Source organism: Apostichopus japonicus, chromosome 17 (genome assembly GCF_037975245.1).
Source record: "Apostichopus japonicus isolate 1M-3 chromosome 17, ASM3797524v1, whole genome shotgun sequence".
Lineage (NCBI taxonomy): Eukaryota > Metazoa > Echinodermata > Holothuroidea > Aspidochirotida > Stichopodidae > Apostichopus > Apostichopus japonicus.
This window is the reverse complement of record NC_092577.1, coordinates 963973-989041: the sequence shown is the minus strand read 5'-3', so window position 1 is coordinate 989041 and position 25069 is coordinate 963973. Positions and strand designations below refer to the sequence as shown.

At 43.0% G+C, this 25069-nt stretch overlaps 1 protein-coding gene across 6 annotated transcripts in view; it reads right to left on the bottom strand.

Moving 5' to 3' along the window:
• The window catches only part of LOC139954933 (uncharacterized), a 119831-nt gene that overhangs the window by 20743 nt on the left and 74019 nt on the right, over positions 1–25069 (bottom strand). For all 6 annotated transcript variants that reach the window (XM_071954945.1, XM_071954946.1, XM_071954947.1 and 3 more), the window contains 15 exons: positions 18635–24862; positions 17067–17185; positions 15894–16062; positions 15048–15343; positions 11347–14589; positions 10872–11232; positions 10142–10331; positions 9006–9658; positions 8637–8879; positions 7084–7791; positions 6585–6749; positions 4022–4205; positions 3188–3387; positions 1775–2071; positions 1120–1402 (listed from right to left, as the gene is read on the bottom strand). In XM_071954945.1, the coding sequence (XP_071811046.1) occupies positions 1120–1402; positions 1775–2071; positions 3188–3387; positions 4022–4205; positions 6585–6749; positions 7084–7791; positions 8637–8879; positions 9006–9658; positions 10142–10331; positions 10872–11232; positions 11347–14589; positions 15048–15343; positions 15894–16062; positions 17067–17185; positions 18635–24862 (13339 nt within the window). The remainder of the gene's footprint in view (positions 1–1119; positions 1403–1774; positions 2072–3187; positions 3388–4021; positions 4206–6584; positions 6750–7083; positions 7792–8636; positions 8880–9005; positions 9659–10141; positions 10332–10871; positions 11233–11346; positions 14590–15047; positions 15344–15893; positions 16063–17066; positions 17186–18634; positions 24863–25069) is intronic.

Genomic DNA, 25069 nt, shown 5'->3' with positions numbered 1-25069 from the left:
AACCGCATATATTAAATGTAAATATTACTATCCATGCTTTATGTAAGAGTAACCTACATCAGGTGTTCTGAAACCGGCAATTATCTAGGAGTTAACTGATAATTGGAACTGATTAATGGCCTTGAATTTGTAAAGTAAATTTTAGCTAGAGCAGGGTTTGAAACGATGGTCTCACAAATAAAAGTCTTTCACCGGTCCTTACTCCTTTGCTCCTCAGAATCTGCAAAACATTTCAATTATCATGAGCACCATGTCATTTTCATATCATTTCATTTATTTTTGTTCTATCACAACATAAGTATGACATATAACAAAGAAGCTTAGGAGATAAGAAACAAAACTTGTGAAAGGAAGTGTACTAAAAAACCCTATAGGGCTTGTTGGGTAGTGGCACTCCCTGAAAAAATACAGAACTTTACAATTAGAAAAGAGAACCAAAAACACAAACAGAACCACCCTTCCTCTCCCTTCCCTCACCTCCCCCCTCTCCCTCCCACTTATAATAAGTGCAAGCAATAATTGAGTAGTAGACAAAACAATTAGCAGTTCTAGTACATGTTGATGAAGTGCTTTTGTAAGCTTTTTCTAAATGCAACAAAAGAAGGCATCACCTTTAAAGTGATACCAACCGGATACCAACTGGCGAAATCCAAGCCAACATTAGACGGAATATAAAAATAACTTCAATCTTATAAAATATACCAAATGCTAGCTGGTTTTGAATTGATCATGATAACAAGAGATAAACCATTTACCAATAAAATTATTTTTCTTGCGTGAACATTGTTGGATATGCAGGATGAATTATCAAAGCTGTGTTTGTTGACACCTACATTATGTGTTTTCTTTGCAATTTTCCTGACATTAGGAAACTACTGCTATTTTATCAACTTAAATCACAATTTAATCAGCTACACGATCTAATTATCAGGTCTAGTTAAGACAACCAGTAAATCTGAAGCCCCTGTACTGTTAATAACAGAAAAACAGACAACACAACTAAGATTGATGCCTTTTGTTGATACTCATGAGAACCTACAGTAACATTTATAAACAATGAAATCACTTTTGGAATTATCATAAATTCTTGCATTGGTACAAAAAAAGTTATGAACTCACTTGACAAAGAATGCACTTTGGTGATTTCCCGGCTTAAACTTTGTTGGCTGTCCAAGATTGCCTGCTGTGTTGAATGAGTTGTCACTGCCGACATCTATGTACACATTGTGGTCATTCTCATTGTTGTAACCATACCATGCAATGCCGGCAGCACCATCTATTGGTGGATCCACGCACTGCAAATAAGGGGTGACAGGTTCACCTCCTCCTGAACCATCCAATGGGTCACTTGCATACACCCCCTGCAGAGGTGTGCAACGGATAGAGCAGTCCCCGACATAACCTGCCAAACAATTAATAATGTAGCAACATTAATGACATGCTATTGTTTGGATGCTATGAAAGGAGTATTTTAGGTCTTAGCAGGTCAATTCTAGGGTATTCAGGTGTTAACGATCAATAAGAGCATGCTATTGTTTGGATGCTATGAAAGGAGTATTTTAGGTCTTAGCAGGTCAATGCTAGGGGTATTCAGGTGTCATCGATCAATTAGAGTACAGTCCACAGACAATTATGGTTCTAGACCATGCTGATGAATCATGAATAAGGATGAAACATTAGTTTGACCTATAACATATCTTAGATGAAACACAGTATCCTAACTTCACATTTGATTTCTGAACAGTAGAAGGAAGGATTTTTGATTAAAGCCTACCAGGGGCACAGCCTGTGCAGAATGGTTGCGCAAATCCCTCCATGCACTCGGAACACGTTTCTCCCGTCCAAAAGCCATTGTCTTCATCAGCGTAACATTTGCATACGTCTCCGCCTGGTAAGGTTGCGTAACCATGGCGACAGGAGACGCTGCATGTATTATTCCAGCCTATGTAGTCAGGCACACAACTCTCACATGCCTCTCCAGTGAAACGTGGCAGGCAGTTTCTGCATGATGATCCAGTGTAACCATGGTTACATATGCATTCGGGATAATCTCCTAGTAACATGCATTGCCCTGTTGATGTGAGAATGCCAACGAATCAGAAATGAAGAGTTCAAACCCAGCGACACGTCTAGATTTTGCAACGAATATGAGACGGATAGTACTAAAGGACTACCTCAGGTATTAGTTAACAGATAGTTTCCACAAATGATTTACATCTTCAACTTTTTGAAATTTAATCAGATTTTTTCAAAAGACAGTCTAGATCAAAATCATCTATAAAACAGCTCCAAGCAACATGTGATATAAACAATACCTATATTTTGAAACCTTGAATGGTAATATTTAGTAGGTACAAAAAAAGCCATTATTGCTACCAAAATCAATCTAAAGGTCGTTTTGATTATTTCAGAAACCAACGGATAAATTGAGCCATACAACTGAGCAATGTTGATTGTGCTCTATTCGGGGCAGTTTATTACTCCCAATGTTTAAGCAATTGATATTACAACTTTCCATGTAGTTTTGAAAGACAGAACTATCAAAGTCGATGAATAATACACTTCTTCAGAGATTTGACACCCATGTCAATATTAATGATTTATCAATATTCATGAAATGTTGATAGCCACAAAGTTCCATATAAGTTTGAACAAGGGCGTAGGAACCGGGGGGGTTGGGGGGGCACCAGCCCCCCCAGTGAAAAATGTGGAGGGGCGGAAGTATCATTCCGCCCCCCCCGCTTCGCAAGTCAGAAAACCCCTTTTTCATTTCCAAATGAGAAAAAAATCTCATTTGGAGCACCAAATTGCATCTAAGACCTGGTGAAAATACAAAATTAAGTTTACAAAATGGAGTGGGTGTTGAAGTGTGCTATTTTGCACCAAATTGCATCTGAGGCTACCTGGAAATGCAAAAAAATCCAAAGGGGAGGGGGACACCCCCTCCCCTTAGACCCCTCCCCAAGGCCGGCCATCAGTCTTCAGCCCCCCCACTCAGAAGTACCTTCCTACGCCACTGAGTTTGAAGCTCTTTGTCTTAAATGTTGCAACACTCCATCACTTTTATATCACTGAAACAGATATTTTATTTCACAAAAGCTGAGAAAGTTGTATGAGCAGATAAACGTAGGAATAAAACTTTTCATTTTGGAGCATATTTTTGCAAGCTTGAGAGAATCCAACAAACCATTGCCACTGCACTGTGGTTCCCCAGGACATACGATCGTACTGCAGTTATCTCCTGCAAATCCTGCCCCACACAGACAGAGGGCAGTATCATCTCTAAGGACACATGATCCTCGTTCTAGACAGTCTGGTTCTCCAGGACAATTCAGTTCACTGCAGTCATCTCCTTTGTAATTGCTTTCACAGACACAAGCGGAATCTCTGCCAAAAATGAAAAAAAAAACACAGAAAATTGATTGCAAATTTAATTTAATAATAAATAAATAAATACATTTAAATTATGAACAAGTTTTGAGGCTTTGAACGAAAAACCTACATCAGCAACAATCAAGAGAATGGAATGATGGGTAATATCACCATAGCAACTTATCCATATTTTGTTACTTCTTCAGAGTAAATCCAATAACATTGTTTGCATAGTCTGCCCTATAGAGGACTTGTCCAGATGCCAGAATATTACCTCCTTTTGGCTGGTACAATTCAGCTAGACAAACATACTGAAGGTAGATAGTTTTGTTGCTATTTCAGAATCACTTCTCATCTCTTTTTGGTTATAACACTGCCATGGAATTAACTTACACATGCATGGATCCACAATGCATCTTGCAAAGGCAAAAGAGGGAATTGTGGACTCATCTATGCAGAACAGTAACAGTCTCAGAGGTTAACAGATTTCTTTTAATGCAAAGTGGTCAACCACATCAAACCTAGGAAAATTTTAAAGACAATTTCGAATTTGTACAGGTACTGCTACAAACATTAAGTCAAATCAAACAAACTGAAACAGGCTATTTTCAGAGGTCAAAGTTCATGGTAAGAGTATGACTCAACTTACATACAACTTCCTTGTCCTGAACATTGGATGTCACATTTATCTCCAGAGTAGCAAGGCTCACAGACACAGAGACTTGGATAGTCAGGGTCTTGGGTCCCTTGAATGCACTCTACATTACAGGCAGGTCCGATCCAACCTTCATAACACTCACAATGGCCTTCACCGTCCACCAATATGCAATCACCTGTTAGAACATGAAAATGTATTTTATGGTGGAGCCAAGCAAGGGGAAAGTGAGGTTTGACCAAGAGGGTTGTACCCTTTATTAAATCAACAACCACCAACAACCAATAAGGTATCCATTTTGTAGTTTTGGCATATTCAACAGCAATGTGGTAGCATGTATTTCCGATTCTGTTCCTTGTTTCAAATACACTTACCCTGTGTATTACAGTCTGGGGTACCTACACTTACACTGTGTATTACAGTCTGGGATACCTACACTTACCCTGTGTATTACAGTCTGGGGTACCTACACTTAACCTGTGCATTAGTCTGGGGTACCTACACTTAACCTGTGCATTAGTCTGGGGTACCTACACTTACCCTGTGCATTAGTCTGGGGTACCTACACTTACCCTGTGTATTACAGTCTGGGGTACCTACACTTACCCTGTGTATTACAGTCTGGGGTACCTACACTTACCCTGTGTATTACAGTCTGGGGTACCTACACTTACCCTGTGCATTAGTCTGGGGTACCTACACTTACCCTGTGTATTACAGTCTGGGGTACCTACACTTACCCTGTGTATTACAGTCTGGGGTACCTACACTTACCCTGTGTATTACAGTCTGGGGTACCTACACTTACCCTGTGTATTACAGTCTGGGGTACCTACACTTACCCTGTGTATTACAGTCTGGGGTACCTACACTTACCCTGTGTATTACAGTCTGGGGTACCTACACTTACCCTGTGTATTACAGTCTGGGGTACCTACACTTACCCTGTGTATTACAGTCTGGGGTACCTACACTTACCCTGTGCATTACAGTCTGGGGTACCTACACTTACCCTGTGTATTACAGTCTGGAGTACCTACACTTACCCTGTGCATTAGTCTGGGGTACCTACACTTACCCTGTGTATTACAGTCTGGAGTACCTACACTTACCCTGTGCATTAGTCTGGGGTACCTACACTTACCCTGTGTATTACAGTCTGGGGTACCCACACTTACCCTGTGTATTACAGTCTGGGGTACCTACACTTACCCTGTGCATTACAGTCTGGGGTACCTACACTTACCCTGTGTATTACAGTCTGGGGTACCTACACTTACCCTGTGTATTACAGTCTGGGGTACCTACACTTACCCTGTGTATTACAGTCTGGGGTACCTACACTTACCCTGTGTATTACAGTCTGGGGTACCTACACTTACCCTGTGTATTACAGTCTGGGGTACCTACACTTACCCTGTGCATTACAGTCTGGGGTACCTACACTTACCCTGTGTATTACAGTCTGGAGTACCTACACTTACCCTGTGCATTAGTCTGGGGTACCTACACTTACCCTGTGTATTACAGTCTGGAGTACCTACACTTACCCTGTGCATTAGTCTGGGGTACCTACACTTACCCTGTGTATTACAGTCTGGGGTACCCACACTTACCCTGTGTATTACAGTCTGGGGTACCTACACTTACCCTGTGCATTACAGTCTGGGGTACCTACACTTACCCTGTGCATTAGTCTGGGGTACCTACACTTACCCTGTGCATTACAGTCTGGGGTACCTACACTTACCCTGTGCATTAGTCTGGGGTACCTACACTTACCCTGTGTATTACAGTCTGGGGTACCTACACTTACCCTGTGCATTACTGTCTGGGGTACCTACACTTACCCTGTGCATTACAGTCTGGGGTACCTACACTTACCCTGTGCATTACAGTCTGGGGTACCTACACTTACCCTGTGCATTACAGTCTGGGGTACCTACACTTACCCTGTGCATTAGTCTGGGGTACCTACACTTACCCTGTGTATTACAGTCTGGGGTACCTACACTTACCCTGTGCATTACAGTCTGGGGTACCTACACTTACCCTGTGCATTACAGTCTGGGGTACCTACACTTACCCTGTGCATTATAGTCTGGGGTACCTACACTTACCCTGTGCATTACAGTCTGGGGTACCTACACTTACCCTGTGCATTACAGTCTGGGGTACCTACACTTACCCTGTGCATTATAGTCTGGGGTACCTACACTTATCCTGTACATTAGTCTGGGTACCTACACTTACCCTGTGTATTACAGTCTGGGGTACCTACACTTACCCTGTGCATTACAGTCTGGGGTACCTACACTTACCCTGTGCATTACAGTCCGGGGTACCTACACTTACCCTGTGCATTACAGTCTGGGGTACCTACACTTATCCTGTGCATTACAGTCTGGGGTACCTACACTTACCCTGTGCATTACAGTCTGGGGTACCTACACTTACCCTGTGCATTAGTCTGGGGTACCTACACTTACCCTGTGTATTACAGTCTGGGGTACCTACACTTACCCTGTACATTACAGTCTGGGGTACCTACACTTACCCTGTGCATTACAGTCCGGGGTTCCTTCACAGTTCGGCAGCTCACAAGCTAGCCCCTTCCAATTTGAATCACAGAAGCATGTTTGTTCCAACTGGTTACAAAGTCCTCTGTTTGTACAGTTCATGTTGTTGGTACCGGGACATCCCCTGAAGACGCACATCTCACCTAGAAGAATGATGAAAGGAATAATTATGTTAGCCAGGTATTCAAGATCATTCTCATCAATTTTACAAATTATGAAATTGCTCCCAAAAATGTCAACATTGAGATATACATACACAAACTACAGAAGGCGACTAAATGATGCTTGTTGAGCTTATAGACATCATCTGCAGTAGAAAATCAATTCTAAAACAGTTGAAAAAATAAAGATATCTTTGTCAACTGTTTCCTAATGCCAGGTGTCTGATTTTTCTCCTTAAATTCCAGAAAAGAACACCACAAGACCAATATTATGTATTTTCCATATTTTGCAAGCAACAAATGTTTTTATTCTTACCCCACCAAGCCTGGTCACAGGTACAAGCTCCACCATCACAAGATCCATGAGCACCACATTCAATGTTACATAAAGGTCCAGAGAAACAACTGTCACAGACACAGCCACCATCCACTACTGCGCCACTCTGGCAGAGCAACTGACAGGCGTCGCCAAAGTATTGGTCATCACAGATGCATTGTGGGGTACCACTGCTGCCATCGCACACACCATGTCCTGAACAGTCTTCTTCCCCAGGACAGTCTGGTGTCTCACATCCAATACCCAACCAGTCATTTTCACATTGACATTCAAGGTCATTGGTACAGAAGCCGTGGTCTGAACATGGTGATCCCACACCAGGGCAGTCCTCTCTCTCACAAAACTCTCCCCAGTTACCTGGGTTCAGTCCATCCTCATCCACACAGCTACATGCATCATCATTGCTGCATGTTCCTAATCCACTGCACATCTCCTGACAACCATCGCCATGCCAACAGGGATGTGTACACTGACAGATACCACTATTAGGAGGATTCTGGAAGCCATATTCTGGCCCGCAGGGTAGTTCACACGACTCTCCCATCCATCCGGGGATGCAGTCAACACAGGATGGCAGTGGTATGGTGTCACCATCACAGGTGCCATTATTGTTACAATCTGGTTCACCGGGACAGTCTGGTAGCTCACAGCCTTCTCCTTTCCATCCAGCTTCACAGAGACATTCACCTTCAAAGGGATGACAATTGTTATTAATTATTACGTTATTAATTATCATGTTATTAATTATCATGTTATTAATTATTCTGTTATTAATTACCCTGTTGTAATAGTTAAACTCTTACAAGTGTCAGTAAGTTATTAATTACAAACCAGAAATGTCAAAATTTGATATGTAAAGTTACTGCCAGAAACACAGGTCTGGTAAATGTCACTACCCATAACCGATTCCAATATTGAACTTTACACCACCCAGATATCCGAAGCCGCAAAGCGTTTGACCCTGACAAATTGTAGATCTTTTATGATTACTTTGTCAACTCTTGTGGAACACGAATAGCAGAACATATGGGTGTTCAGTCTCTTCAACATATTATGCAATATCAGCTTATGCATGATATTGCTAACAAGTCTCTCAGGAATTCACCAACATTAGATATTTCAACCAGTCCCTCAGGAGTTCACCTGACATTAGATATTACTATCCAGTCCCTCAGGAGTTCACCTGACAATATATATTACTAACAAGTCTTGCAGCTGAGTTCACCTAACATTAGGTATCACTAACCAGTCTCTCAGGAGTTCACCTGACATTAAATATTACTAACCAGTCTCTCAAGATTTCAACTAACATTATATATTACTAACCAAGTCTCTGAAGAGTTCACCTGACATTAGATATTACTAACCAGTTTTTCAGGAGTTCACCTGACACTAGATATTACTAACCAGTCTCTCAGGATTTCACCAGACACTAGACTTTAATTGAACCTCCTATCAACAGTCCTACCATACATACCATTAATGAGATGTTTAACAGAGCAACGATAGATGCAACACAAATGAATTCCTACCACTGAGACAAGTCCCTCTTCCTGAGCAGTCCAACTCAAATATTCCTGGACATCCGATCTGGTCACAGTAAGGTCCCCTGAAGCCCTCAAAGCCACAGAGACACACCCCTTCCTCCGTACATTCACCAACATTATTACACATCCGATCACAGTTTGGTCCGTGCCAGCAAGGATCACAGGTACAGTTGTTGGATTCTAGAGATTCAGGAGTACCACGAAGACACAAGGTCTCACAAGCAAGTCCTGAAAAATGATTCAAAATGACTCAATGAACAAAAATTTGTTGTAAGTACCACTATTTTATACCATATATAATTGGAGCAGTGGTAGGTTTTTATACATTTATGGCGTGAATTATCATTTTCTTACCTATATAATTCTCTGAGCAGTTACATTTGGGTACAGGCTCCTCTGGTACACAGACCCCTCTACCACTGCAATCTACCTCTCCAGGGCAGTCTGCATTTTCACATCCAATACCAATCCAGCCTGGGTAACAGGAGCATGTGCGGTCACCACCATTGCAATCACCATGTCCAGTGCAGTCTTCACCGTATCCCCAGCAACCTGGTATCTCACAAGCGTCACCACGCCATTCGCTGAATCCGCAGTTGCAAACACCTTCTTGACAATCGTCAGTGATACCGTTACACTTGGCAGAGCAATCAAGGCCAGCATAACAAGGATCACATTCACAAACCCATGTACCGTTGATGTTTACAGGATCTCCATGGATACACCTCAATTCGCATTCATCCCCCATGAAGGTCTCATAACAATGGCATACCACAGGGTCATCATCTGATTCTGGTATTGGACAGCTTCCGTTATTGTTACAGTCCGGGGCACCGGGGCAATCAGGTATGTGACAACCAATGCCCTTCCAGCCTGGATCACAGTCACACTCTAGAGTTCCAAAGTTACAGGATCCATGATTTGAGCAGTCTGTCCCTACTCCAGGACATCCAGGTATCTGGCAACGATCTCCTCTCGCACCAGACTCAAAATCACAGACACAAACGCTGGTAATAAAATACACAAAATTAAATGAGAGATATTGATGACTTTGGAAACTTTTCTTGTTTGATGGTTGCATACATGTGTACAAGTACAGTTATAGCTCTGCTCTTGGTTGGAATGGGTTGCTTTATTTGTCATCAGAGATTATTTTCCCAAGTTGTCATATTTCATGAGCTAGATGTAGCCATTAAGAATTTGCATTCATAAAATTCAGGTGACCAAACATAATAACCTGGGGCCGTTAACAGCTGTTCACTGACCAAATGTGCAGCCCCTTCAGGTCCAACAATATAGACCCCCTCCCCACACTCACTCCCCCTCCCCTTCTCACCCCACTTAGCACACAGGGAATAATATCTCTTTTGCTGTTAACATGCAAAAACAAACTACATACAAAAAACTATTATGCCAGAGACTATGAGAAAAAGTTCCAAGTCGGGAACTCAAGTTTCTTTTTGCAAATAAACCACAAAAAATGTCAGTACCTATCAGTACAGGTTCCCTTGCCAGAACATATTTGACTGCATCCCTCTCCATTGTAACAAGGATCACAGATGCACCCGCTGCGGTTGCCATAGTTATATCCATTCTGACAGGGAACATTGCAAGCTTCTCCAGCCCATTCTGAATCACAGGCACACCTCCTTGGGAATTCATTGAGACAAGTACCATGACCTGATGAAGGAATATAACATTACATAAAACAGCACATGTAATGTAATAGTCCAGTTCTTTATTTCTAGGATCAAAATATCACCTCCTTCTCACTTGTGACTGCAACATGTAGAGAATCTATACTGAAGTTACTTTTATCAATTAAACTAGACTTAAAAATAATGACAAACCTGTTCTCCTTATGGTGAATTATGATGGTGAATATGATCATATGATCCTCGATGTGGATCAACACAATAGACACTGGATCAGTGAATATGATATGATCCTTGATGTGGATCAACACATGTCACATTATGAAACTTAATAGACACTGGATCAGTGAATATGATTCTTGATCCTTAACAGACGCTGGATCAGTGAATATTATAATATGAAACGCTGCAGCTCTAAACTATGATCCTGCCAGCTACAATAATGAACACTGATCCAGAAGAGTAATAAAGCATGTTTCCAGTCAAATCCTAAACAATGATCCATAGTTTACCTGGATAAATGATGTCACCACTAACCTTCTATAAATGACTATCAAGTATTTACCTGAGCAACTCCCCGGTTCTCCAGGACAGTCAGGTTGACTGCAGTCAGAACCTCTCCATCCAGGGTAGCAGGCACATTCCTTATCCACTCCTTTGCATGTTCCATGGCCGTTACAGTTACCATCCAGCCCGGGACACCCAGTGATCTCACAAAGGGGCCCCAGGTAACCTTCGTCTTCGTTGTTGTTACACTTGCAGGTCAGTGTGTCTTTATCACAGCTGCCATGGCCAGAACACTCAAAGTTACACTCGAAGCCGTTGTAGCAAGGATCACAGACACAGAAGCCTGTAGCATTAGTATGGCCATTTGCACATTCATAGCTGCAGTCTGCACTTTGATAACCATTGAAGCAGTTACAAACCTAGAAACAGGAGAAAAGATATCATCCATGCAATTGAAGTTGGATATTTATTGATCTATTGTCATGACTTCATGTTGTTGTTTTGTTAAATCAATGATTAAGAAATTCTCTCACCGGTGGGTCTGCTGTGCCATTACAGAAACCATTTCCACTGCAATCTTCAGGACTCCCAGGGCAGTCTGGAATCTCACAACCTCCTCCTTCCCATCCAGGGTAACAATCACATAAATGAATTGCACTGTTGCAAGCACCATGTCCAGAACAGTCCTCTCCAATACCTGGACAACCAGCAGTCTCACATTTCTCACCGCGCCATCCATCATCACAGATACATCTGTTTGTATCAGTGTCACATGATCCGTGCCCTTGACACTCTACATTGCATCCTTTTCCCGAGTAGCAAGGTTCACACTCACATACCCCTGAGTTTGGATAGCTCTGCTGGCCATAGAGACACACCTCTCCACAATCTGCACCCATCCAGCCAGGGATGCAATCTATACACTGAGGAGGGTCATACTCCTCACTACAAGTTCCATTATTATTGCAGTTTGGTTCTCCTGGACAATCAGGTAATTCACATCCTTCCCCAGTCCATCCATTTTCACAGACACACTTGTGAGTGGCTGAGTTACACTCTCCTCTGCCACTACAGTCTTTCCCAAATTTGCCAGGACATCCTGGGATATCACACAATGGTCCTTTCCATTCCTTGTCACAATTACAGATGCCATCTTTCACTTCACCGTGTGTGGAGCATTCTGCATCGCACCCTACTCCAGAGTAGCCATCTAAACAATGGCAGTTGCCACTATTTGGTGGATCTTGATACCCAAATATACATGGTTCCTCACAGGCTTCCCCCATCCAACCATCAGAGCAGTTGACACACCTAGGAGGATCAAAACTGTCATCACAGATACCAATGTAGTTGTTACAATCTGGCTCCCCAGGACAATCAGCTACTTCACAGCCAAGTCTACGCCACCCTGCGTCACAGGTACATATATGTTGGGCACTTTCACAAGCACCACGGCCAGAGCAGTCTAGGTTAAACAACCCTGGGCATCCAGGTACATCACACACCTCACCTTTCCATCCAGTATCATAATCACAGATACAAATATCATTGACTATTACTCCATGACCAGAGCATTCTGAGTTGCAGCTGATTCCAACCCATCCTGGGTCACACAAACACTGGTCGCTGTTCATTGGCATATGGACACCGTGGGTACACTCAATTTCACAACCACGTCCCATCCAACCTTTCTCACACTCTGTACATCTTGGAGATTCATAGGTAGTATTACAGAAGCCTCGATCAAAACAGTCTGGTTCTCCTGGACAGTCCGGTACATGGCAACCCACACCTGTCCAACCAGGATCACAAGAACACTCATGAAGTGCTGAATTGCAATCCCCATGTCCTGTGCAATCCTCACCAAAACCAGGACATCCTGGTATTTGACAGACTGCCCCTCTCCATCCTTGCAAGGGGTCACAGTTACATGAGCCATTATTACACTCCCCGTGCCCTGTACATACAGTATTACAACCTTTCCCAGTCCAGCATGGGTCGCAAGTACATGTGAACTTCCCATCAGTCTCTTCTGGTGTACCATGTAAACATTCCAACTCACAGCCAGTTCCCATCCATCCTGCATCACAATTGATACACCTAGGTGGGTCATATGTTCCACTGCATGTCCCCTTCCCATCACAGTCAGGGGTCCCAGGACAGTCTGGGATGGAACAATCGTCACCCGTAAACGCTGGATCACAGTAACAGAGACCAATAGCAGCGTTGCAGACACCATTACCAGAGCAGTCACCATCCATCCCTGGACAAGCTCTGATACTGCATACATCTCCAGTCCATAGAGCATCACAATCACAGGTATCATTTCTACAGTCTCCGTGATCACTGCATTCAGAATGGCAGTATCTCCCCACAAAGCAGGCATCACAACCGCACCTTCCGTGTAGACAGGAGCCGTGGCCACTGCATTGCAGAGTACATGAGGGACCATGGTAACAAGGATCACAGATACAGGTTCCCAGGGATGAGCAATCTCCGTGGCCGCTGCAGGTATCCTCCCTGGTACACTGGTACTCACATCGATACCCAGCGTAGCCAAAGTCACAGAGACAGCCTCCATTGTCTTCACAGACACCATTGCCATTGCAGCGAATCTCACTACTGCATTCTATCTGACAGTTGAACCCCACATAGCCTTGGTCACAAAGGCATCTCCCAGAGGTAGCTGACCATGTTCCATGCATGCTGCACTCTGCCCCAGACTGACAAATTGTCCCTGTACCACCAACTCTGTTGTTATCATTCAGGTTTCTACCACCAGTAACATCGATGCTTCGGGAAAATACAGCACTCGGTAACAATGAGTATGTCCTGACCCTTCCCCCTCCTCCCCCTGCACCATATTGATAATATCCATTAGATATGTAGTATGTTCTTGCATCAGCCCCTATTGCTGAAACAGACCCTCTTCCCTCTACATTGCTGCCATCTAACCATAAAGAGCCTCCTGAACCTCCCCCTCCACCAGAAACCCCTTCCACACCCCCGGCAGTGATTGTAGAACTCTCCAAGATCAACAAGCCATCAGCAATGAACATAGCTGCTCCTCCTCCAGTACCACCTGTTCTGCCATAGTATCGACTGGTTCTACCGCCACTCCCAACATCTGTGGGTTGACATGCCTGGCCATACACCCTATCCCCACTTCCAGAGCCATAACCTAACCCCCCATAGCTACCTCCAGCAGAATAAGCTGCCCCGACTCCTGGTCCTGAGTCTGCACCATAGCCATATCCGTCGGCTGTAATCTGGCAAGTATTCTCCACAAAGATGACCTCCGAGGTGATGATGACTCCATCTTGGATGATTAAATCCGATGTATAATCCATCTCCATTGTATCGGAGATGATTAGGTGTATAGTACGAGGAGAGGAAACATCTCTTACTTTGGATGAGACTATTGTCAATACCCCCTGCGATAGTATCTGGAGGTCTCGGAACCAATATTCACCGAGGTCCGTACTCCCGTCGGTACAGTTCAGACAGTCGGAATAACCTGTGTTGTAAAGTTTCAAGTTTGCACCCACTCGGATATTATCCGCCCCAAATACGGCACCCTTAATCCAAGTCAGCTGCATCAGTACAGTCAGTGGTGCAACAGAACATTTAGAGTAGCGGTTTACGTCCAAACGGGAGAGTATTCTGGTCCTCTTTACACCGCTACCAATGAACACAGATACATAATTCCCAATTGTCAGTTGACCACTTCCATCTCCCTTGAGATGCGATATCTCGACCTGCTCAGAGTTCTCAGCCTGCTGGGTAAAAAGCAGAAGTACAAATGTATCAAATACAGAGAAACCATCATCAAAGGAAATATGTGGATCATGGCTTATAGAAATTGGAAGATTCTGAAGGATTTGAGCATCATTCCTACTAAAGAAAGATTGCATTGTAAATCTGATCCAAGTTAGGATTGGTAGCTAGAACAATGGAAAATGAAAGTCAGTGTTTCAAATCTCAATCTCGCCCCAAATGTAAGAGATTGAAAACATAAGATACGTTCATGAAACCTCTTCTACTCTCTTCTTTCCTGTTACTGTTGGTGATAGATTCAACCTCATCTCAATCGTTAAGTGCTATCATCACAGATCGGGAAAGAGACGATATCTGTGAGGAAATATTTACAGCCCATTCACAGATTAAATACTTTCAATGAAAAGACCTTTAATATTAAAGTATGAAAACTGGGTACAGATCCAAAGACGCATACCACAGAGAGGGAGAAACAGGCCCTCCTCTTCAGGTAAATCTCCTCAAACCAGAACTTCTCGTCCACTGTCAGAACTACAGGTTGGGAGCAGTATGAGGCTGAATTCCTTCCGAGGTTGTCAATTTCCAGGAAGTTCTCGATGTCGGTACCTAGAGTAACCACGTTCACAACAGATCCGGGGCCACCGTAGTAGTCACTTGAGCAAGATCCTCCCAGAGCTGAGACCATGCCTCGGAATCGCTTTGACTCCCTCTGGTAAATGGCGATCCGGCCTCCAGAACCTCCCCCGGAATTGTCTGATAGTCCAAACAAGTTGAAATTTTTTTTATAAAATATTCCTTACTTATAGAACAGAATTGTAGTAACTGAGAAAAATTCTTCATTATATTCAAACGAGACATAATGAAAAAGGAGGTTATTAGAATTCATGGGTTTCTCCAAACTTTTCATTCCAAGGTAAAATGGACCTGATGTAGAAATTGTTGGATATGACACTTGCCCTTACCTCACACCAATCCTTGCTTGTGCCTTTAGCATTAACTGGCAATAACTGGTAGTAAAAGTATTTGACATTGTATATTTAATCTAGTAGTTAAAAAATTACAATGAACACGGGCAAAGTTGCTGCACACATCTAAAGAATTTGATTTCTCTTAATTTTAAGCCAAAGTTGACTTAACATTATTTTGGAATATGAAAGGAATACAACAAATAATCACATTTACTTTAATCACTAAAAACTCAAATGTGGCTTTTAATCTATCTCTGATATTTACTGCAAACAAATGTTAAAGAGGTTACTTAATGACCACTAAATGGAATAATAAATTGAAAGAGAATATTTACAATTTGTGTTGTAGTATTTACAGCTGCCCCCGTGAGAGTGAATTTCGCCATGCCCTCTGAATTGAGAAGTGTGAATTTGAATACTGCCCCCACTCCCTCCACCAGCAGCAGTAACAGTGGATAAACCAGGCGATCCATCAACAGTGATAATGCCATCACAGATCAACATCTGATGAAAGAAAACAAACAGGGTGAACATGAATGTTATGTATGTTGTGGAGTGTTAGCTCAGTGGTTAACACCGGTGCCTTCCAATCATAAGGTCCCGAGTTCCAGTCACTCCAAGATTAATGTATGTCGTCCAGTTACAGAGTTGTTGACAATTGACAATTCATAATCATGGACGTTAAATTTGAAAGTAAGAGACTGACTTCGGTCAACGGGCGGCTTTGATAAGCCAATGATGGCTTCTTCGCGAGTTCCTGCTTGCAGGAGGATCTAAAATACATACATACATACATCCATCTGAAAGTAACCAATTGCATTCAATTAATCAGGATAACAAATATTTCAGGTTCTAACTTGTAGCAAGGTTGTAACTTTGTTATAGTGATTATCAAAAGGTTAGAAAAACTTTTCAAACACATCAGTATTTTTTTCTTTTTCAGATGGCAATGTAAAGACTTCTATCACACGTTAGATGTGTAATTGTTTTAGATAATTATGTAATAGACTAAATGGTAAATTAACGAGGGGATTTTGAGCAGACGTCCAAGTGAAAAGATTCTTTTGGCTGAAATAGTAACCACAATCATGTTTTCAATGGCTTAAAGAGAAAATCAATTTTTAAAAGATTAGAAAGAACTTAATTTCCAAAATATTGGTATTTTTGGCAAGAAATAAGCAACTTCACAAAAACAGACTAACATCATTTATGATCATTGAAGTATTTTCTTTACAAATTGAGAGTATCATTTTACGAGGTCACTTCAGGACCAGCCTGCTTTTCTGTAGATAATCATGTGGTCAAGAATCCCACCTAGATAACACTGCATAATGGATTTAAATGAGAAACTTATATTGCTTGGCTTGTATACAATCTGATATAATTCTCCTATAATAATTACATGTAAGTACATCTTGTGTCATAAATGAATATTCATCAATACCCTACCTGGCCCCTCTCCCCCCCTCTCCCTTCTTAAACGAATGCAGAGTATGTTCAAATACTACCTTCCCAACTATAATATGAAGGTATCCTCCACCAGCTCCACCAGTACCTCCACCTCCACTTCCTGGAAGGTCAGGGGTCATCAATGACCCATAGGCCACTCCTCCACCTGAGCCCCCTCCTGTTATGAAGAGTAAAAAGGAAACCATTAAAACATTTGCTATGCTCTCCTCCACATAAGCCCCCTCCTAGTATGAAAAGTAAAAGAAATAAAGAAACCAGTAACACATTTGCCATGCACAACAATTTAAAGCACCACTGCAACAGAGATTCCAATCTTTGCCTAAGTTGTATGGTCACAATCTAGTTTCCTTTGGCACTGTGTCAAAAAGGTAAGCAGCAACAGCAGCTGCAAAATCCCCTGCAGCCAACCCCCAATATCAAACAATTGTGATTATCTAGGTACACCATAGGAGTATACGAAGATTATGATTTATGCAGCCTGGCTGCTGTGATGCTGCAGCCCCCTCAGCATTCTTAGAAATGACAGTGTGTCTTTGTGAAATTCGTCGCAAAACTGTGCATCTGACACCTAACATGTCCAATCTGAACAGAGAAAAGGAATAACTGTCAAGTGCAAACTTTAAACTTTCCTTTCATATACAGCAAATTGTGAATGAAGCTCACTTTTAGATGAGTACTGTATGTACTGAATGATCAAAACCTATTAACCATTGTGGAATGCTATGTCAAAAATGTTATGTCATATTTTAGCTTATCATGTAGTAGCCACTAATATGAAACTCCTAAGTCATCATATTTAAACAACACTGTTGTCTTCAAACACATCAAGTTTGTGATCATATTACATTTTATTTCATACCTTTCGAACTCAAACTAACAGTATCATAGCATGTATCTTCCACATTTCTGATCGAATACTTCTGTCTTTTGAGAATTTTACTAACTGTTACATATTTTTCTCTGTTTGTATAAGCATAGCAAAATGAAACCATTTCAGTCCCAGTAAGCAGTAGAATAACTACACAGTAGCCGCCAACAAAAAAATTCTCACAAATATTCAATCACATTAAGTATGCAAATTAATTAATCGTTATAAGTAGGAATAATTATGCCGATCAGTTGTTATGGTTTTAGCAAACTTGCAAACCCTTTTGAAGTTTTCACTTTCCTTGGCTACTATATTTCCAAAAGTGACATGAATGAGTAACATCTCCATCCTCTGGGATTGAAGGATATAAGAAGTAAGTGTCTGCCATGACTTTGGCCAATTCTAAGACTATTTGGAAAAAAAAGAAGAAGGGGAACCATAACTTCACAATCATGTTCAAACTTCCAAATTTCTAATCTACATTTTGCATGTGGGATCAGAATATTTCTGATTCAAAAGTTCAGCATGGTATATAAGCTTGAACAGAGATCTAATTTGATCAATTCCTAACTTATTTCCAGGTAAGATTCTCACTGTAACTTTAAGATACATTAAACTTAATGGCATTTAACCACCAAAAGTATAATGGTGATATCAAGTTGGTATAAAACTTCTTTAATAATGACAAATTTAACAGCCTGTATAAAAAACAGAGAGTTTTTATAGGAAGCTACAAACCTGTAGATGCATGTCCAGCGCCGCTGTAACCAGTTCCTTTCCCAGAACCCTGGTTCTGAGAGAAACCACTGCCAGAAGCTGTGATGGTTCCTCCACTCTCAATTATCATATCACCAGCACTGATGTAACAAGTTGGTACATCAATGTTAACAGTTCCACCTTTGAGCACAAACATCTCTCCAGCATCTAATTTATGCGTTGGTGTTGTCAGTTTCAATGTTATCATTGCTTCATTGTTTACGACGACGTAGGGTATCTCCACCCAGCCTGCTCTGCCACTATCGTAAGGTGCATCTTCGTGCCAAAGGATCTCGTGAAGCTGCTCAGTAAAAGCTCTACCTATAAATTGAATTTCTCCATTCCTCTCCACGATGAGTTCTTCTACCCCAGTTAGTCTGCCCTCTATTATCACAGCTTCTGCTAGAATGATGACTGTAGTTGGAAGAACAAGTTCGCCTCCCCAGTCGACGTGGAACCCACAGGGGGCATCCAGATACGTATGGGTTGATTCGACGACGTTGACAAACAGTCTCTGTCTGTCTTGGACTCGTATCAGACCTTTCTTGTTACCAGTTAGTTCATGAATAACAACAGTGACATTATGGGCATCCGCTGGGTGATAGAAATGGACGTAAGAGTAGCCTTCCACTTGTACCTCATCAAATTCATAGAACACAATGTCTTCCTCCATTACCATCACAGGATGGTCAACATCAATTGGTCCGTTGTCCACCTTTAGTTTGGAATGCTCGGGTTTGATGGTGGTGAGATTTCTAGCAGGATCATTGTACTTCAGGTCTCTGTACTGAGGTCCTCTTCGGGATTCAAACTTGTATACCGTCCCAGCAGCACCATGTCCATAAAATGAGTTAGAATGAGAAGACCCTGCCAGACCACCAACTGATGAGTAACGGCCGCCGAAATCGTTCTGATGATCGATATGGATTCCCATTCGACCGCCGGAGCCTCCACTTCCACCTGCTGATCCTTCGCCACCATTGACTTGAATATCGCCATGACCTGTAAAGTTCGTTGCCTCTAGTAGTATACCTCCTCCACTACCTCCTCCAGCATTAGTGCTTGAGGCAGCTTCACCATTGGCTGATAAAACACCATTCAGGTGGATTAATTTACCAATCTTCCAGTGGAGGAACCCACCCCCGCTACCACCTTCACCGTAGGTACTTGAGCCTCCTCCACTTCCCCAGCCTGCTGGGGTGTACACTGACCCATAGGGTGACCCTGTGTTGGAGCTACTAAATGCACCTCCCTGGCCACCATGGCTACCCCCTGTGCCACTACCACTTTCAGATATCCCCCCGCCTGGCCCTGCACCACTGCTGAAACCTTTGCCATCTAAAGTGATGACTCCTTCACTCTCCAAATCTGCATGACCAGAGTCAATCATTCCATGGTTCATTAAAACCAGTCCTTGGTACTTTACCTCAAAATCAGCAACATCTACGATTATTTCACCAGAAATTTTCAAGAACGACAGTTTTCCGCCTTTCTTGATAGTCAGTTCTGGCACAGAGAAGTTCCCTTCTTCTGAGAGGTGGACATATTCCCTTTTTTCTATAATAGCTGTCTGAGCAGTCGATGTCCAGATCACATCGGCCTTGTCCTCAATGAACATCTTGTGAACACCCGTGACACGCCCATGCATCTCTGTCCTAGTGCCGTGTAGATGGACCTCGGAAGGAAAGAAAATCTCTGATTCGTAATCTACCAGGAAGCTGCATGGTGCCTCAGTTCTATTAGTTTCTGACTCAACTACTTCAGCATACACCTTTTGGTTGCTTCTGAGATGAAGTTGTCCAGTTTTGTCTCCAATAAATGTATGAACGGTCAGATTTACCAGGGATACGTTCGGATGATAGATGATAAGTCTCGAGGCTCCAGTCAACTCCAGTTCGTCGATCTCATAGGCAATGGCATCATTGTGCATGAAGACTGTCGCTACAGGTACGTATATACCTTCGTTGTCAATGTGAACATATTTGTGGTCCACCTCTAGTAGTGTTGTGTTGGTACCTTTCAAATATTTGACCTTTCTGTATGGCAGAGGGCGAAGGTTCTCCTCAACGTAGGCACTTCCTGCTGCAGCACCATAACTTTCTATATTCTGGCCAGAGCCAATTCCCCCATGGTCCACAAACAATCCTCCATAAGTGTAACGCCATCTGCAATGGATCGCAATACGACCTCCGGAACCGCCGCACCCAGCACCAGTGGCATCACCACCTACAACATTTATTTCCCCATGACCAGTCATGTTGGTGGTTTCTATTAATACCGATCCACCACTGCCCCCACCTGCATTCCCTCCTACACCTGCTTGTCCTTTAAGAGACAATAATCCATTCATCTCAAGGGAATGACTGACAAGCCAATGCAGTTGTCCTCCACCACTGCCTCCGGTACCACCTCCATTTCCTCCTCCACTTCCAAGGGTCAGGGCATCGAAGATAGAACCGTAAGGCTCCCTCACCAGCAGGGTATCATGGCCCCCTCCTTGTCCACCATGGGCAGCACCATACCCTACTCCATCAATAGTAAACCCTGCACCAGGACCACCCTCTGCTTTGAACCCTGTCCCATCTAGATGAAAGATGCCTTGACTTTCAACCCAAGCATAGGTAGAGTAAATTTGTACATGATTGACAAAGAGCTGTCCACCGTATTTCACCCTAAATTCACTGGATTCAATACTTAAGTCACCAGTGATTCTTGAAAAGCCTGCAACACCACCAAACTTGACTGTTATTGTTGCAAATGAGAAGTTTCCTGGTGGTGTAACATCCACATATTCCCTATTCTCAATAAGAGCAGTATTTGCTGTTGAGAAGAAGATAGCAAATGCATTATCTTCAATGTAGAGGTGATGAACCCCGACCAACATCCCTCCAAGAGAGCTGTTGGTACCATGCATGTGGAACTCTGTTGGTAGAACCATTATGGAACCAGAGTCAAGAATAAAGCTACACGGGGCTTCCGTTTTGTTTGTATGAGACTCCAAGTATTCAACGTAAGCTATCTGATTTATTCGAAGGTGCAATTGACCTGTCTTATCCCCAATGAACAAATGGAGTGTTATGTTGACTTGCGTCTCATTTGTGGGATGGTAGATTAAAAGGCGGGTTGCACCGGTCAGTTCCAGTTCATCGAATACATAGGATACTGTATCCACCTCCATGATCATAGTTGCGGGTGGAACCAACACTCCATCATTGTCAGTGTGTAAAAACTTGTGGTCAACATCAAAATAGGTGTGGTTTAGTACCTTGCTGTATTTCAAGATACGATATTCTAGTGGTCTTTGGTTCTCTTCCTTGTACACAGTACCAGCGGCTCCTCCATGTGAACTTTCATACCCAACACCTCCTAGTCCTCCGTGGTCGATGTACTTTCCACCAAACTGGTATCTCCATCGACAATGGATGCCACTCCTACCACCAGCACCACCTCCGCCCCTTCCAAGTCCTTTGCCTCCACTTATGTCAATGATACCATGTCCTGTCACATTGGTGGACTCCACTAATAGAGATCCACCACTCCCTCCACCTGAGTCAGTTCCTTCTCCAGAGATACCTCTTAGAGCCAACTCACCATTAACATGCAACTTCTGACCTACCTTCCACCACAGAAAGCCCCCTCCTCTACCACCAACCCCCAGTCCATGTCCACCGCCACTACCAATACCCACTGGGGTATAAACTGAATTGTATGGTTCACCACCATATGGTGGAGGTCCACCTCCTTGTCCTCCATGTCCTGCACCCATACCAATCCCATTGTGGGTGAAGCCAGCTCCGGTACCTTCCTCCCCTTCATGTCCACGACCATCCAGATGAAAGATGCCTTCACTTTCAATCCATGCATAACTAGAGAGGATTTCAGCTATGTTCATAAACAGTTGGGCCTGATATTTCACTTTGAACTCGCTGCAAATCAAGCTCATAGGATGAACAATCTGCTGAAATTCTCCCCAAGAGTTCCTTTCTACAGTGAAGGTTCCAAAACTGAAATTGCCATATGGCGTGACTTCCACGTACTCCTGGTCTTCTACCCTCGCCGTGTGAGCAGAAGAATAGAAACTGGCAATGCCGCCTCTACTGACCAACAAGTCATGGATACCGGTGATCAACCCTCTGAATTCGCTCCTGATACCGATGAGATAAACCCTCGCTGGGAAGACGATTTCTGATCCTGCATCCAGACGATAACTGATGGGAGCTATACTCTCATTGGTCATAGACTCTACGACTTCTACAAAGAGCAGTTGATCTATCTGAAGATGTAGGAGACCTGTCTTATCACCCAAGAACCTGTGAATGATGACGGTGACGTTGGACTTTGCAGGAGGGGTGTAAAATCTGACATTAGCATACCTTGTGACGTGAGCTTCATCAATCTCCCAGAAGTCTAGATCACCTTCAGTAAGGAGAGTAAACATCCAAGGAGCATGTTGATCATTGTTATTGACATACAGTAGTTTGTGATTAGCAACTTCGTAATATACACCCGTCTCCTTGTCATATTTGATGTCTGCATACTGGGGTCCTCTTGCAGTTTCTTCGACATAAACAGTACCTGCTGCTCCAAAGTTCTCTGATTTTCCTCTACCTCCAAAGGCATTCAAGTGTCCAGCATAAGTGTACTTATGCCTTACGTGCAGAGAAATGCGTCCTCCACCTCCACCAAATCCGCTACCAGCAAGTTGACTGGAATCAGCTCCATTGCCGCCATTCGCATTCAGTTCTCCATAACCAGTGAAGTTTGTAGTCTTTATGAAAATGGAACCACCACTCCCTCCTCCAGCATTTCCACCAGTACCATCTGATGCAGATGTGGTAATGAGCCCATCTATCCTCATTTCTTTACCATTCTCCCACAGCAGTCGCCCCCCTCCTGTACCACCTAAACCTCCCCCATGTCCACCGCCACTACCTAAGTGATCAGGCTCATACAAAGATCCCATTGCTAATCCACCTTGAATTGGATCAGGTCCTCCTCCATACCCACCATGGCCAGCACCTAAACCAGAACCATCTTCAGTGGTCCAGCCAGCACCTGGGCCTTCCTGGCCAGAGTATCCAGTCCCACTCAAGTTTAATGTTCCTTGGCTCTCGATGTTGGCATCACCTGTCTCAATGTAACCTTGATTCATGTTCATAAGTCCATGATATTTGATGGTAAAGAGACTCACAGAGACAGTCAGATCATTCTCATTTTCTCTAAGCTCAACTACAGAATCCTTTTGAATTGTCATTTCACTGAAAGAGATATTTCCAGGCTCTGTTATAAAGCTGTATTCTCCATTTTCTACCAAAGCAGTTTGAGATGTCGACGTGAAAATTGTGTCTGCTCCTTCTGCAAAGTACACATCCATTACTCCAGTGATGAGCCCATCAATGTGTGACCGAGTTCCTAGAATGAAAAGAGTCGATGGAAAGACCACCTCAGTACCTGCATCGATCTTATAGCTGACTGGAGCCACTGTGATACCACTCATGCTTTCCACAACTTCACAGTACATGACTTGGGTGTATCTCATGTGCAACAGTCCTGTACGATCACCGATAAACTTATGTACGGTTAGCCTGGCATCCTTCTCATGTAACCAAAGAACTACATGGTTATTAATCTCTACCTCATCTATCTCATAGGTGGCTGTGCCTTCATCATTCTCAATGACTGTGGGTAAAGCATGATTCCGGTTGTCATTATCAAGCAAAAGCTTAGTAAATCCGTCCTCGTAGCTGATTTCACTTGTATTGGAAGGCAGAGCCTTACGATGATTCAGTCCCTGGTTCGTATCTGTGTAATAAACCGTCCCACCTGCAGCATTTCCTCCATTATCTTCACCATTATTTGGCCCACCTAATCCTCCAAAAGCTTCATAGATTCCTGAAAACTCTCGTCTCCAGCCAACATGTACAGCAATCCTTCCACCAGCTCCCCCATAGCCAAGACCAAATCCATCTCCCCCATTGGTAGAAATATATCCATGTCCTGAAAACAAAAGAGTTGATACCCAGATGCTTCCTCCACTGCCACCACCAGAGTTGCCACCAGTGGCATCTTGGCCTTCAGTCCTCAGCTTGCCATCTAAATGAAGTTCCTGGCCTACCTCTATCCTCATTGTGCTCCCACCAGCACCACTGTAATCACCCCCACCGCTGCTACCAGAATGTGTTGGCGTCACATAAGATCCATACGATGTTCCTAATACAGAAATAAAGGAATAATGACAATTAATGATCTCAACAAAGCAGTAGATAAAAGTTGGAAGTCATCAGCCAAGAGCTTTTTAGTTTGAAGTATTATTCTCCTACTCCTCTCCCTGCCCGCCCCTATCTGCCTACTCAACACTGTCGAAGATCATTAGAGCTGCATACTAGGTAACAGAGAATGTTTCAGTGACGGTTAAAC